The sequence below is a fragment of the Plectropomus leopardus genome, chromosome 20 (genome assembly GCF_026936395.1).
Source record: "Plectropomus leopardus strain MGB_pleo_1.0 chromosome 20, ASM2693639v1, whole genome shotgun sequence".
Lineage (NCBI taxonomy): Eukaryota > Metazoa > Chordata > Actinopteri > Perciformes > Serranidae > Plectropomus > Plectropomus leopardus.
Window position 1 is genome coordinate 16,116,675 of NC_142195.1, and position 17,158 is coordinate 16,133,832.

Sequence of the window (17,158 nt, forward strand, 5' to 3'; positions counted from 1 at the left end):
TCAATTTTAAGGAGACTTAACAATTGGATATAGAGTAAACGCAAATTAAGACTCACAGTTATTTGTACTTACATTTTTCAAGGTAATCGGTTTCCCAGATTTAAAAAAAGAAAAAAAATTAACTTGTTCGATTTTACAGTGCAAGGTTGTTGTTTTTTAACCTGGAAAACCGGCTCAATATTAGGGGGAATTTCAATTTAATAATGTAATTTCTGCATGGAATCAACACATATTTTGATATAGTCTGTACAAAAATGAAGGCTAACTCTATAAGCAACAAGCACAAATGTTGGTATAATTGATTGCATATCACAGATAACCTAGGTAGCCCTGCCAGACTGAAATTTCAATATTGGCATGCAGATCAATTCCCCCCATCAGTGACGCACTAATGCCAGATTAATGCGTCATTGATAGGACAGATGCTCAATTATTTCTGGCCGGATGCACTTTGGCAGCTGATTTTTGTTTTGCCTTTGCTGCTCAGCCCGCCCCCTCAGGTGCCCACAGAGAGAGAGAGAGAGAGAGGGAGAGAGAGAGATGCACTTAGAGCGCGCGTGATGGGTCGCTGTACTGCCGGTGTGCAGGAGGTGCAGGAGGTGCAGGAGGCGGGATGCTGACCGGAAAGTGCACAGCTGCACCGGCCAACTGCGCCGCGCAATAGACACTAATAAGTAGAATGAGGTTTAATAATCGGCTTTTGTATCGCAGTACAAACATCAACATGCAAGAGTCCGGACGCATCAGCCGTGACCGCCTCCTGTCCTGACAGCCCCGCGGCGCGGTCTGCACCGTGACGGAGACGTCCGCTGTTCGCGGTACCGACGGGGTCGCATCCGTCCTGCAGGCTGGCTTCGTCGGTCCGTCTCTGGACCGTGAGTCGATCTTTATGTGACAGCCCTGCCGTGGTGCTGATTGATTGGCGCGAGGCAAAAGGAGACTGATGCTTTTTGTGTGAATTTGTGAGATCACCTTTGCGGTTCACCTTGGAAATAAAAAAAAAAAACGCACGAAAGGTAAGACAGACGCTTACACGAGCATTGTGTTATTTTGCATATATAATTGTGCTTTATGGTGCTTTTTTTTGAGTCCAGGCTCGTGCATTTGTAGATAACATAGCTGTCAATCAGGCTTGCAGCCTCATGCACTATGAAATATCAAAAAAAGGGCCCCACTTGTGCTCCGAAAGTTGCCCTTTTTACTTTTGAAGTGAATTCATCACAGTCTAATCATTAATTGCCAAAGCTCTTATTTTGCAGGTTACTACTGTGGTCACATGAGATTCTCTGTTACATCCTAATTTGCATGTGATGAATGATTAAAAACAGGTGTATGATTTCTGTGTGGGAGGGCACGTAAACAAAATGGTGGGTCCTCCTATCGTGTCAGGCATCCTCTTCCTCGTGACCTACAGTGTCTGTTGACATTGTCTGATGTGCTCTGTTATGTGCAGCTCTGTGTGTGAGAGCTGTGACACACATCAAATGGTTGTTGAACGTTGCTCTACACTGTGATGCTATCCCATAATGATCAACATCACTTCTGTCTTTTGCTTTGTAAAAGGGTCAGGAGGCTAATTAGCGTTGCTAGGCAACAAGGATATAATCCAGGTCGGAGGTACAAAGTTAGTTCCTCATCCCCAATGGTTGAAAATAACTACATTTACTGCACTACATTTATCTGACAGCAGTAGCTACTATACTTTGCAGATTCAAATTAATAATAAAAAATATAAAAGATGAATCAATTATGATGTATTATTGGGTACTTGATTAGCCCCATCTAAACTGGCTGCAACATAAAAATAATGCTTGGACATTTACCTATAGTCAGGAGCATCACAGAGGACCACAGTAATGAGTCCTAAAACCCAGAAATGAGTTAATGTTTTAGAACCTCCGGTTCCCTCTAAGTCTATGAGCTTTTTGGATGGGTTTTTGTTAGAAGCATTAAATAAGGTCTGTGGTTAACATAAGCTTAAGAGACTTTTACGTTTTGTTCTACGACATAAAATCAGTCAGTAGATACCCCAATGTACGAACAAACAAACTGAAATGTTAATGTGTTCTTAAAAAAGCCGGTTGCTAACAAGTGGGTAAATGAGACTACAGAACATCATCACACCACGCCTTCGCTGAACACGGCTTTAAAGCCTTTTTGTGGTGGCAACCTTAAATCATGATACTGTTGTGTGGTTCAGCTAAAGCCAAACATTAGCTTTTTCTCTCTGGCGATTGCACTCAAGTTTCAGAAATCCTAAAAGTGGTGTTTGCTAAAATGTATAGGTATCGTAAATGTTTGTTTGTACAGAGCTTATTTCCCGCCATATTCCAAAATATAGGTTTTTTGACGAGGGAACCAGGTCACTCTATAGTCAGGGGCATCTTAGTGGGTGGCAGGGGGGCGCTTTAAAAGCCTAGAATTAAAAGTTTGGTTTTGTTTGCAATATTTTCTTTCTAAATAATAAGTGTCATAATTAAAATGGCTGAATAAATTGATTGAATGACTGAACTTTGCCTAAAAAAATTGTAAAAGCTCTCTGAGGCCCCTCTCACCCCTAAAAGGAGCAAAATGGTTTAGTCCCCCCCCAAATTAGGATTCATCTCTAAACATGCTAGAGCTGAGTGAGTGACTGCTTGTGCTGCTGCAGCACCAGTTTACAGTGTCAAGTCCTTCCCCAAAAAAAGGAAAATCAGGGTTCCAAAAAATAAATGAAATAAAGGGAAGGGGAAAAGAAGCAAACTGACATAAAAAAAATCAAAAAGGTACGGTATGTGAGAGAGACATTACAGTAGGCCAAGCAATAGGTACTTCACCCCTGTCCATATAATCTGAAGATACATATACCATTCTGAGAGGGGCCATTCTGCATAATTAGTACTTTATGTAGTTGCTCTGATGCTCATATTCATGCACTTTGACTTAAAATTTTGAATGCAGTACTTAAACGTAGCAGCGATTTGAGCACCTCCTCCGTCACTGCCTCAGCTCATTTGCCTACTCACAATAACGTCATTGGTGATGTCAGGGGAGCTTAATGTAGACAGGTAAAGGGATGCAATCTCTCAGCTTCCCCTTAATGCAGACAATCATTTGCTCTTGTGCCTGTTTACCAGCAACTCCCTGACTGATGATGAGGCTAAGTGGAGACAGGTTCAAGACATCCTGAAGGACAAAGAATGCAAATGTAATTTTCATGTTGTCTGTAAGCCAAATTATCTTGTTTTTATTTCTGTCTTACTGTTGCAGGTTAATGGATCGCATGCAACAGAAACGAATCAGCACGGACCCTTGTGGGCCAAAAGCGCAACCTGGACCCTGTGCGTTGATCGGGGTGGGTCCACGTTTACCTCCACAGCTCATGGTCCAGGAGCCAGCTCTCATCAGTCCATCAGAGGCACTTAAGAAACAGTCTGGACTGAGCCCCGTGCAGGCTGCACCTGTCAAAGTGACAGAACAAATGCAGTCAGGGCAGCCAAAGGCCGGGTCCACTCCGGCAACTCTGGTGAGCATAAGCCGACCAAGACCGACAGCTCTGGGGACTAAAGCTGCTCCAAAGCCAACCAGAATCTCAGTGGACCCCTCCAAGGAAATAGACTTGATCCCAGTTTGTATCCCAGGACCTCAGAGTGCCAACGCCCTGTCACATTCTCCGACAGAGTCCACCCTCCCCCGTCACAGTCCTCAGAGTCCCCGCAGCCCTCAGTCTTACACCAGCCAGCCTTACCTGAGCCCGAACCCTGGCCTGCCCCCTCCAAACCCGAGCCTCAGCCCCAAACCCAGTCCTCAGCTGCAGAGGACCCCCTCACCTGGGAGCTCCACACAGAGCCAAGTGCAGACGGAGAAACCGGCAGGAGACAACAACGACTTCAGGTGAGACACATACTGACACCTTTATTAAAACATTACTCAGCCTGTGTGGTTTAAAAGGCTTCTGTGAATGTTTTTTCCTGTTATGTCTAAATACAGCTGCAGGAGCTGTCCTGCAGTCACTAAGAAAGCTGATGTGTGCCAGACTCATGTCACATGAATCAGAGCAGCAAATTTCACTAAGAGCTTTGTGAACCTGACAGAGTGACACAGCCACATTTTGTTGGCAGACTTCCCGGAGGCATACTTTTGTTGTGATCCTCGCTCATAAACATCAGCTGCCTGTAAAATGCTCAGTTTAAATTCGTGGATCTTTGTTTACATGAAGGAGAAAATATGTCCGGAGGTCTTAAGATGGTAGCGACCTGCTATCAGACTTAACCCTTTGAAACCCAGTAAATTGGCCCGATGTCTTTTAAAAATATGGGAAGAAATCAATGAGCACCTCATAAATGACCCAAGATTTTGCAAGATATTAGTAAAAATTACAAAGAATGACCTGAAAATTGGCAGAAAAAGTAAAGTAAAGAAAAAAAAAAAACAACAGCTTGCATCACATTGACCAAGACCACTGATCAAGCTATTTTCTTGATCCTCTAAAATTGACTAAAAGGTCCAGCCTGCAGGGTTTAGTGTCAGAACTTAAATTGTGTGCCAAGAATGTAAAAGAACTACGGTGGCCAACAGAAAAATGTGAATGGCCCTATCCAGGGCCAGTGTTTGGTTTGTCCATTCTGGGCTACTGTAGAAACAACAAAATGATCTCTGTGGATGAGGACCCTTTCTTTGTATAGATATAAATGGCTAAAAAAATGGCTCATTTTAAGGTAACGGATATACAGGGAGTCTTAGGTTCAGATAATTATACACTAATGAAAATAAAGTTATGAATATTAAAAACTGTTTTATTATAACGTATTGTTAAAAAAAATGATTTTTTTTTCAAAAATCACAAATCTAGACAGCAACCAGCACCATTTCATGATTGATATAGTGATATAACTGGTTTGTCAAGTAGCGAATTGGAAGAAAATTAATTGGCAAATATTTCTAAGTGATTAATCACTTGAGTCATACTCTGAGGTGTTATTTGGAAATCCTGTTTGTGACCCCCCACTTTCAAAAGCATGTTATTTTTTTTTAAATCACAAAAATTGTGCTTAATCATTACTGTTTCGCCAGCTGTCAGATTCTGTCTGAGTGCGAATTTAGGTGCTGATTTTGTTCTGATATACTCCAAAAAAAAACAACAACAACCAAATCCAAAGGAGAGTATCGAACATATTTAGTACTATTATGGCAAAATATAACATTATGACTAACCTAATTATTTCCCAGAGTTTGTTTTGGTTACCATTGTCTTGAAATGTCTGTAGAAATGTTGGGAGGACCTCCACATCCCCTACTTCTCAAACCAAAGTTATGTCTGTCATTATACTTAAAGCAAAAAATGTTAAATATTGGCTGGTTTCAGTTCCTCAAATGTGAGAATCTGTTGCTTTTCTTTGTCTATTTCTATATTAAAATAATACATCTCTTTGGATTTTGAAAAAAATAAGAGACTGGAGGACCTAATCTTGGATTTAGGGGAGATGTAATTGATATTTTTCACTATTTCTTGATGATTTATTGACCAAATAAGTTATTATATAAATGTTAGTTGCAGCCTTAATGAGGTACTTCTGTTGTTTCTTTAATAAAACAGTGTTGCTGTCAGTTTAATTTTTAAGGGACAGTTTGCTCCATCTCTTTCTCTCCTCTAGTACTCACACACACTCACACACACACACACACACACACACACACCTTAGTCATCATTGAGGAACAAAGTGGTGCTTAATTGTGCGTATCTTCTTTTCTATATACAGTAGCGGGGATGAAAGCTATTTCTCTGAGGATTACTGCACAGATTATGTCCTCTCTCACCCTACACAGTACAGCACAGAGTACTTCAATCTAATGCAGTATTTCCACTGTTTCTATCCTCTCAAAGGGTGTACATTGTCACGTGGAACGTGGGATCAGCTGTCCCGCCAGATGACATCACTTCTCTGTTCGGACCAAATGTTTCAGATGGGAGCGTTGACATGTTTATCATCGGGTAAGCAAGTATTTCCACCAGGCTCAGCAGTGCCAGAGAGACAGCCGCGAGTGCCCACTCAGTCATCTGTTTGTTTTTGATCCGTCCCCTCCTGTTGCCCGTCACTGTCCTTTTTTATTCACGTTTCATTTTTCACTTGTTAATGACTTTTCTCTACTTTTCTGGCACGGCACAGACTCCAGGAAGTCAACTCCATGATAAACAAGCGGCTGAAGGATGTTCTTTTCTCAGACCAGTGGAGTGAGCTCTGCATGGACACGCTCAGTCCTTTTGGATATGTTTTGGTCAGTATGGAGTTAAATCTGCTCATACTGTCGATTTTTTTTTACAATGTGGCCATTAATACATTATTTTTCATTCGTCCTGTCCGTTTAGGTGGCATCCCAGCGTATGCAGGGAGTGCTGCTGCTGGTTTTCTCTAAATTCTGCCATCTTCCATTCCTCCGAGGTGTGCAGACTCAGAGCACTCGCACAGGACTTGGGGGATACTGGGTACGTGCTACGCATTGAAAAGCACTCCTCTGAATTCTGAGATTTATTATGTCATTTGTGGTGGGTTTGTGTCAGTGGGCTTTAGGGGTGTGGTGTGTTCAAAGGTGGTGTGTGTGCTCCCTCCTGCCGGCAGCAGGCACGTGCATGCGTGGGTGCATATGTCAGTATGTGACCTTCCTGTGCGTGTTGATGTCAGCATCACCCTGGTGCAGTCTCCTTCTCTTTGAGGTCAGTGCAGCAGGAGGCTGTCTGGCTCTCTGGTTGTGTGACTTGTGCAAAAAAAACATCCTGACTTTGTCCCTGAACACAGAGGTGGTTGATATATACAAACTGCTTTATTTAATGCATAAGGGATCTATTTCTTATCGTGTCCTCTCTTTGTCCTTTTTTCTCGCTCTAAGGGGAATAAAGGGGGTGTCAGCGCCAGGATGACACTGTTCGGTCACCCAGTGTGCTTTCTCAACTGTCACCTGCCAGCTCACATGAGGAACCTGGAGCAGCGGATGGAGGACTTTGAAAGCATCCTGCAGCAGCAGCAGTTTGAAGGAGGGACGGCCACCGGCGTGCTGGACCACGAGTGCGTGACATCTTTTTTTTTTTAACATATGAGTTTAATTAATTCACACTCCAAACAAAACATGGTGCCAAACAGTACCAAAAAACAGTTCTTTGGCTTGTAATCATAATAGAATCTGTTTTGATCTGAAATGTTGAGCACATCTTTAAAGCTGCTACGCAGGGTCTTTATCAAATAGTGCTATATAGTTAGTCGTGGTAATAGTAGTTTTTAAATGTATGAAGATATGAATGATTCTAAATAATGTCTTATAAAATGTTGGCTTAAAACAGGCATGTCCAAAGTCCATACAGACAGATTTTATACGGCCTGTGGCTAAAATATAGTATATGTGGCCTGCTACACAATATAGGTAAATCAATCAACATCACTTTGCTTTTTTCAGTTTTTTTCTGCTCACGGCAGGATTATCATAGAGTTGTAGACATGCACCAAAAAGGAGCTAAGCATGCAGAATTAATGTTTTTTCAAAAAGAGAACATAATTAAACAAACGAAGAAAAAGTGTGACAGTGTCGACAACAAGGATCACAGATTTCAGAAGCGATGAAAAGTTGAATACTTTTTTCGATGGAGGATAAAACAGAAGCACCTTCATAACCGCCAACAGCTTTTATTTAAAATGTCTTTTTCCTGTCCCCAGTGTCTTGTTTTGGTTTGGGGATTTGAATTTCCGTATCGAAGACTACGACATCCATGTGGTGAAATGTGCCATCGACAGCAATAAGCTGCCTCTTCTGTGGGAGCGAGATCAGGTGAGGCAGTTTTAAGACATTCACCCCTTCACCAACACACATTGATTTTTCTGGAAGGCTTTACACCACCTGTTTATCTCTCAATCCCCATCTGCAACCAGCAGAGAGCGCTGTAGCACAACGTTAACTAACATCGCCTTCTGTCAGGGTGTATGAGACTCATCAGGCATGTGACCTGCTCTGCCTCTCCCATCATTTGTCTGATTCACAGCTCAACATGGCTAAAAACACGGAGTCCATCCTTGAAGGCTTCATTGAGGGACCACTCAAATTCCCACCCACTTATAAGTTCGATGTGGGCACGCATACGTACGACACCAGGTCTGTCACAAACTCCCTCTTCATATTTCATTTTTCTGAACAGCTGTTAAACAGTTGCTGTCCCTTTTTTGCATCTTCCCTGTCAGTGCAAAGAAGAGGAAACCTGCCTGGACTGATCGCATCCTGTGGCGCCATCGTCGTACCGGCTCCCCAGTTCCTACCCACAATGCAGCACTGCAGCGGGGTCTGACCTCGTGGTTGGGTGGGGCGACTAAAGTGACGCAGCATGTGTACCGAAGTCACATGGGTTTCACCATCAGCGACCACAAGCCTGTTTCTGCAGTGTTTTCACTGCATGTGAGGCGATATTTCCTCTAATACATGATTAGCACTTTTAAAGGGGAACTACACTCATTTTCCAAAATTCGTACATATTTTTTCTGTGGTCTGAGACAATGAACAGCTCCCAACACGATGCGTTTCTTTGCCACATAGGATAATATACAGGTCCTTTTCACAGATATGGGGTGTTTTGGTTGAACTTTCCCAGTCCATGAAAATAACAAAGGAATTGGTATTTTAGCCTTTAGTTCCCCTTTAATAATGACATCTTCATATTGCTGTCTTATGCTTTAATTATCTGCCTTGTGCTCTTTTTTTCTAGTTCCCATTCAAGGTTGATATGCCCCTTGTGGAGCTGCAGGTAAACAACGAGTGGTGTAAAGTCTCAGATGCTACAGTTAGATTCACTGTTGCATCAACTTATCAGCGCAGCTCATGGGACTGGGTGGCAATATACAAGGTAATTCTCAGCTCAGAAGAAATTCTTACAAGCTGACGCCCAGTGTCAGTTTTTCAAAAAGATGTCTATGTGTTGCTGCTGCACAGGTCGGATTCAGACATCACAAAGATTACCAGGCATACATATGGGCCAAGGGGGAGCATGCAACACAGGTGTGTCACACGCTCACATGCTTATTTTGTACAACAGCTGAATTTTAGTTTATTTCTTTCAATTTTTTTCCTCACTAGGTGACATTTTCAGAGGAGGATTTGCCCAGAGACGAAGGTGAATACATCCTGGGTTACTACAGTAATAACATGAACAGCATCGTTGGATTGTCAACACCAATCCAGGTAACAGAAGTCCGGCGATGTATTCATGAATGGATATTCGATATAATATATGGCCATAAGTATGAGGACTCCCAAGCGTTATAGCCATGTGTGATAACAGGTCAAACAAAAGAAATAACGTTTTCAACTCAAATATCTTGGGAGCGAAATGGATGTCGACCCAAAAAAATCACAAAATAGCAAATGAAGTTGCCAGCAAAGGGAAAAGTTTTCGCACAAGATTTTTTAACTGGGCTGCAGGGAGAAGAAGTGAAGTCAGTCGCTGATGTTGGACGATAGGCTGACTCACAGTTTGCGTTCTAGTTCATCCCAAAGGTGTTTGATGGAGCTGAGATTGGGGCTCTGTGCAGGCCTGTCAAGTTCTTCCACACCAAACTGGAAAAACCATAGTGCCCAGATGTCATATTTTAACAGTGTAGGAAGTACATTTACTTAAATACTTTCCTCAACAAATTCAGATCCCCATTACAGTTGACGTAACTTTCCTTGGACATATAGATTTATGATTACCATCACCTGACATCCAAATACACAGACTTTTTTGATTGGTTAACCAAAATCCAATCGCAGTGTTTCACATCATCGAAAATGAACTGCTCTGGAGCCACGTCCCCTTTTTAAGCAAGCGTGGCCGACCATGTGGTGAAATGTGAGGCACATTTTAATCTATTAACTGTCATATCAAAGGACATAATTTATGTTTAAACTGTGTATAAAGTAAACATCGGGTGCTGTATTACTTAAATGTCGAAGTATTCTATAGAAGATTAATAGCTTTAATAGCTAATAATAGGTAATTTTTCAAAAATATCCATCCATTGGAGTGGACAGTGGATCTGAGTGTCATTTGGAAATAAATGGGGGATATAAGATATAAAGTGTGACTCAGTGCTAAAAAAAAGAAAATAGGGCAAAAATGTCACAAAAATAAAAATTAGATCAAATAAAAACAAAATAATACGACATATATATAAATTTTACTTATACAGATACTGTATGTCTATTATTCATAGTTGCACAGTATAAACTAAAGAACACACATGGTGTGTAGTATGTTCATCTATGGTGTGTAGATTTTTAACACAGTGTTTTCAGGAGATACTCCAGAAACTGAGAATGTTTTTGAGTCCTGATGACAAATGAAATACAAAATAAATCTGCAATGTTTTTCTTTTTTCAAACATCACTTTATTTGCTGAAATTAGTTAACCATTCATGAAGAATAAATTTACTCATGCTTTGGTCGATAAAAGGTCTGTTAAGACCATTAATGATCATTTTTACAATTACCGGTTAAATATAATTAAATATAAATGTTTTTGCTAATGATTTATGAGTTCATTTAGAGTTAAAATCCACCATGACGATATTTTTTGTGGTGGAACATAATTGAATTCTGAACGGTTTATGTGCAACTTTGAGATACTTCTACTGAGATACGTTTGAGATACTACTACAAATTAATCAATGAAGTCACTTGACAGAAAATAAATGAGCAAGTGCTTTGATTAATTCATTGTTTTCATTCATTTTAATGGCTTCTATGATATGATTTCAGCTCCTTAAATGTTAAAAAAAAATGTCTGGATTTATTGTCATATATGGATGTTTTAGGTTGTTTAATTCATACAGCACATTTCATACACACATGTAGGTTCAATACGCTGTACAAGTTTAAACAACACAATACAAAAAAAGACACAGTTCAGAGTTAAAGCAACACAATTCAAAGTAAAAACAGTAAAATACAAACACGTTGACTGGTGAGCTTTACAGCCACATGGGACAGAGTTGAAACAGCCTCCACTCTTCTAGGAAATTTGTTACACAAGATTTTTTGACCTGCTCCAGGGACACGAGGATTAGTGAAGGTGGCCACAGGTGCTGGGCAACAAACTGTGTCCTGGTTCATTTTAAAGGTGCTGGATGAAGCTTATAAAACAGCTCAGTGCAGGCAAGTTCTGTCACATCAAACTGGGAAAACCGGTGTGCCCAGATGCATTGTGTTGAACCACAGAGGGAATATACTCCTTCTCAAATACAATCCTTAAATACACTTTTGAGATTCTTGTAGTTAAAGGTGGACTTTTGCATTGTTTAATCAGATAGTCAATCATTTTAAAGGCTTAAAAAATATAAAAAATGTCTAAGTATGAAGTGGAATAAAAAATAACTCAATACCTCAAATTTGTACTTAAGTAAAGTACTTGTAAATGTACTTTAGTTACATTCCACAGCTGCATTTTGCTGATAATACTTCTGTGCTTTTACTTGTTTGAATGCAGGACTTTTATTCGTAGTGCTTCCACATTGTTGTTTCTTTGACCTCAGTAAAGAGTATGGAGAGGTGTTCTCACAGACTTTTGGCCTCGCTCATGCCCTTATCTTTTCTTGATTCCTCCACCCAGATCAGGATTCCAGTCCACAGCCCCACCGCGCACCGCTCTGATGGCTCAGACGTCAGCTCAGAAGACGACAGCACTCTGGTTCTGCTCGCTCCAAACTCCCGCAGCCCAAGCCCCAAAACCGGCAAACACCACCATCGCCACCGTCGCAGCCGCAGCCCCGCTGTTCCTGCTCTGTCCTCCAACCCCATCCCCTCCCTGCAGGGCCTCAGCCTCTGTCCTCGCTCCAAAGAAGGTCAGACTCGCAGCCGCTCACCCTGCTCTGCTGCTAAGAAGGAGCGACTGGTCTCCCCTGACACTGTGGCGTCCCCCGTCATCAGCCCACTCAGTCCCCGCAGTCCTGTGTCTCCAGGCGGCGGGGTGACTGCACCGGAGGCCCTGATCGCTGCCATCCTAGGTGAGCACAGACCAGCTCAGGTTAGCCCCACAGGGGTCAAACAGATAGGAAAGACAGGGGAAACTGACACTCCATAGAATATAAACATCAGTAGTTTAAAGGAGGTGCTGTACATGGAGAACGACGGCAACATCCATGTATTCAGCTTCAGATCTGATCCCACAAAGTCACTGTGCTCATAGAAGCAGCACATGTAGTGACTCCTAGGCTGGGTTGCACCAACAAGGATTGATTTAATCTCAGATTAGCTCTAACTAGAGTTTAGTAAAACAAAGTTTAAAATCAGTTAATCCAGATTTACACTTAAGCAGAGTTCTGTTGCACCATTAAAAATTAATCTGGGTTTAGTAAAGTCAAGTTTATTTATATAAACAGAATTTCAACTAACTTTCATCAACAGAGATGAGAGTCATATTCAGGGTTCCCATGCATCCTTAAAAAGTCTTGAAAGGCATTGAATTCATTAATCTAAAAATAAGGCCTTAAATGGTATTAAAATCATTTAAATTAATCTTTCAAAAGTCTTAAAAATGCTCAGACATGGAAAGGAGGATCATCTGAATCGTTTTCTCTGACGTTGCATTGTAAAATCTCAAATAATTGGTAATGTCAATTACATTTTTTTTTTTTTTTTAAGTTTAATAAAGTCCTCTTCTTAAAATTGTCTTGCTGGGAATCCAGGCAGTGGAATCTCACAAGCAGACTGAAAAGCACAGAATCGAAAAGAAAACCAGATATTAATAATTGCCAGATACCAACCAAATAGATACTTTTATGATAATATAGTAATTTTCTTCCATGTGTTTCACTCAAAACAGGATATTTATTTCAGCATTTAAGGTAGATAATCTAACTTTTTCACTAGACAAAAGAAATTTTGTGTTTTATGTCATAATGCACATGTAGGCAACATAAAATTGTCTCTCTTCTATTTTGGTTATTATAAAATTAGTGATAAACCTCATTCCAAGTAGCATTAAAAAAGCCTTAAAAAGTCTTAAATCAGGGTGTTAACTATTAACTTTATAATGTTGCTGGCTTAATGGTAATCATGATGGCTCGGTAGAGAGACTCACATTTTTCCTCCTTTCAAAAGAAAATGTTGGCCATATAAGATTTAAAAAAAACAAAACAAAAACGGACAACGGCATTTCTGTCTGTCACTGCCAATCCTCCGGTTCTGCTCCAAAATAGCTTTGTTGGTGAAACGGTATCTTGAAAAAAATTCATCATCGTAAAAGTCAAGTACGTTGAATCTGTCACTCAAGTTTATTTGAGGGACTTGATTATTTTGCTTAATCCATCTAACAAAAAAAAGTTAAACCTCCTAATCTGCAGATTTAAACTCAACCCTGGATCATAGTTTAAATTGGAGTTTAAAGTTTAGGTGCAACAGAATTTAAACTTAAAACACGATGTAAACAGGTTTTGAAGTTAATTCTTGGTGGTGCAATCTAATGTAGTTTGCAAACATTCCACATCGTAGCCCTGCAGTTCTCAGTCTCTGAATCATCTCATACACTGTGTGTATCTTGGAGTCAAAGATGTGTCCCGACTCTCGACGACAAGTGCTTTTATAGACTCATAAGCTATATCATACGTAAACAAACATATTGAATGTGAAACCAAAGTCGGAGTGCGACGGATGTTATTACTGACAGCAATATGGATCTGAAACAGTCTGGTATCAAAACAAGGACAGAAGTATTGATGGCATCATAGATCATAACAGAGAGAGTGTGTGTGTGTGTGTGTGTGTGTGTGTGTGTGTGTGTGTGTGTGTGTGTGTGTGGGGGGGGGGGCCTATGTGTTAAAACATAAATGTGTGAAACATGCATTTTGGACTTTTAACTCTATAGTTCTTGGTCTGTATTCATAAAATGAATGTGGTGTATCCAGCAGCAGAGATAAAGCTTTTCGCCACCTTGGTCAGTCTGAGCTATACATGTGAACGTGTGACTTTAATCTTAGATCAATGTTACATTTCTTAGCAGCTTTGTGAATACAGCCCCTGTTCTATAGAGGTCAGTGAGTGTGTGTGTTTAGGCTAATACATTTGTTTTGCTTCCAGGAAAAAACACGTGTCATGTAACTGTGTGAGTGTGCAAATAAAACAGGAATAAACAGAAAGAAAACTGACAAGATGCTGTTTATTGGACAAACACTATCAAACTGTTAAGATGAAGAGTATATTTGTGTTTAAACGTGGGCTCAAGTTGCGTAAAGACACACGACTGGTCCGTTAGGTTGGACAGCAGCTGATGGAAAACAGCTTGTCCAGCAGGAAATCATTGATATGCTGATGGAGCTTCAAATGGCATGAAAGACTGACATTTGATCACAAAACTGTAATATCCATACAATTAGGCAAAAAGGGTCTTGAGGTTTCTCAAGAGGCATGTACACAGCTTATGGTTTCCCCTGATGTTTGTAATCAAGATAATCACTCTTTGGATTAGTAAGCAGGTCTAAAACCAAATATAGACACCAGGAGGAGAGGCAAAACACACACACACACACACACACACACACACACACACACACACACACACACACACACACACACACACACACACACACACACACACACACACACACACACACACACAGAGGAATCATTCCCTGAATAATATCTGATGGGCAGCTATAAATAAGGCATATGATCCCGACCACACAGCTCGCTGCATAAGGGGTCAAGTCTCAATCATCATTGCAGATCCACTCAAACAACTGGCACTGAGAGTTTATTTTCCCTCTCTACATATTGATGAGACAAACAAAGTGTTTATTTAATATGTTGTTTTATAGTAGAGAAGATGGTATTCCCTGGTGTGATTTTAAAATGAGCTTTTCAAATAAGGAAAAGGTCATTTTAAGTCTGTGGGTCTTAAACTGGGGGGCTCGGACCAGAAAAAAAATCTAAGGGGCCTTTAGATAATAAGAGGGATGACAAAAAAAATCAATAAAATCTTTATTTTTCTATCTTTTCACTTTCTTCTTATGAAACATTAGATATCCTCGCCTATAAAAATCCTCAAAATTGGTTAAATGTTTGTTGTTGTTTTCTTTTTTATTATTATCTCTCCTTTTAAAATCAATAAACGAAATCTGAGAGACCGTCACCCGTTTAAGCCTCTACTAATCCTTAAAATCCTTAACTAAGTGAAACACATTATATTGTTACCTCTTTGGTGTTGTTAAAATTATTAAATAAGCAAAATACAAGATATTCTCACCTCATAAGCCCCTTTAAAATCCTTACAATAAGTAAAATGCTGGATACTTTTAACTCTTATTTTGTTGTGTTTGCACGTCTATAAACTGTACTTCTGATCTATTCTTTATCTTTTTTCATTTTAAGTATTTTATTTCATGTTATCACATTTTTAATGAAAGATGACTACTGCTCAACCCGGCTTAGTTTTTACAAGTCCAAACTTGAAAAAAACAAAAATATCCACACACATTTATTTATACAGTGTTTCACTTTATTCTGAGCTTTCGGTCTGTTAAACCTTCATCAGAGCATCAGAAGCTCAGAATAAAGTGAAACACTGCATAGATGTATGTGTGCAGAAATCTTTTTTAACAAGTCTGTAACATTTAAAAAAAAAATTTTTTTTTATTCTGTCTTATTTCCTATGGTCCTGGTTTTTGTTGCTGTTTTTGTATGTTTCCTTAATGTTTGCCTTGGCCTATAAAGCACCAAATTGTGGCTGTTTGCCGTGTGTTCAGGCTTATATAAGTCCTCAAACAAGTAAAACAGGCTACTTGATAATAATATTGATAAGTGTAAATTTCACATCCACCTCTTTAGGCCTCGAGAAATACTTAAAATAAGTTGAATGCTTAATACTGCACTCTTCAGGGTTTTTACAATTATAAAAAAAACAATGGATACTTTCTCCTCTTCATTTTGTTGTACTTGGGGCAACTGCAGTGAATCTGCTTTCCTGGTTTGAATTCTTATTTTACATTATCCCATTTTATGATCACTTTGTTTCTGCTTTTTATTGCTTATTGATTTTGAACGTCATTTTAATGCTGGCTGTTGCCAATGTAAATTGTTCATGTGAAATCTGTTATTTGAGCAAAGCTGCCTTGCCTTCAGGCCCAAACAGATCCTCAAACTGGTGAAATACATGTATAATCACCTCTTCAACATCTAAAGAATCTTAAATTATGAAACACTTTATTTTACCACTGTTTAAAGACTCTAAGTGCCCTTAAATTGAGACAAATCCTTGAATTAAATATTTCAGTCAGCAGTGTAGTGGTAGTTTATGAGGTGGGTGTGCTGCTAGGTACATGGGTAGGTGACCAAAGAGGAAGTGAGTATACTTTCCTTTATGTTCCAGTGGCTGTAAACCCTCCACTATACCGTTGATTTCCGCCCTCTAAAGCTATAACCTCTAAAGATGCATCAGAATCAAAAAAAGCTTTATTGTCTGAATATGTGTTCACATACAAGGAATTTTTGTCCAGTTTATTTTGTAAAATGTACATACACAGAAATAGACATACAGCTAAAACCATACCAGCTAAATCCATACTTGAGTAAAAGTATATTTTACTGGAGAATTACTTTGGTTGAAGTTGAAGTCACCTATTAGAATATTTCTTGAGTAAAAACCTTAAAGTATCTGATATTTACTGTACTTAAGTGTCAGAAGTAATTGTATTACATTAAATGTGATTAAGCATTGTAGGTGAACCTTCATGTAATTGTTGGTATTTCTTTCTTAACATGTTCACCACCTCAAAAGGGGAGCATGTATTACACCTGATGAAAAACAAGGTCTTCATCACAACTTAAATGATAAAAAGAAAATCCTCCCATTTTATTTTGTAGTAACAAAGTAGCAAAAATGCTTAGTACATAGAAATACATAGATACTGGAGTAAAACTGGAGTAAAATACTTTTACTCTGTTACATTTCTATGTAGAAATGTAGAAATACCAGCATTTACCTCTACTAAAAGTAAATTACTAAATTTTATGAAAGAGATTTTGTTTAGTAAAAGTGAAATTTGACAGAAATATAAAAACCACATAAAGTACAGTAAACTCCCAAAAAATATTTAGTATTGAAACAAAGTATTACTTCACATTATATCACACCACTGGCTAAAACAAGGAAAACACAGCTGAACAAGGAAAGTA

General features: G+C 39.5%; 1 protein-coding gene across 1 annotated transcript; it reads left to right on the forward strand.

The window, feature by feature from the left end:
• Positions 1–48: 48 nt before the first annotated feature.
• inpp5ja (inositol polyphosphate-5-phosphatase Ja) lies at positions 49–12,640 on the forward strand. Its single transcript, XM_042509363.2, has 13 exons — positions 49–1,016; positions 3,250–3,873; positions 5,864–5,971; positions 6,147–6,255; positions 6,347–6,463; positions 6,865–7,040; positions 7,683–7,794; positions 8,006–8,115; positions 8,202–8,412; positions 8,720–8,857; positions 8,944–9,009; positions 9,088–9,192; positions 11,601–12,640. The coding sequence occupies exons 2-13, from the start codon at positions 3,254–3,256 to the stop codon at positions 12,069–12,071; spliced, it is 2,343 nt and encodes a 780-aa protein (XP_042365297.2). The 5' UTR covers positions 49–1,016; positions 3,250–3,253; the 3' UTR covers positions 12,072–12,640.
• The last annotated feature ends 4,518 nt before the right edge of the window (positions 12,641–17,158 follow it).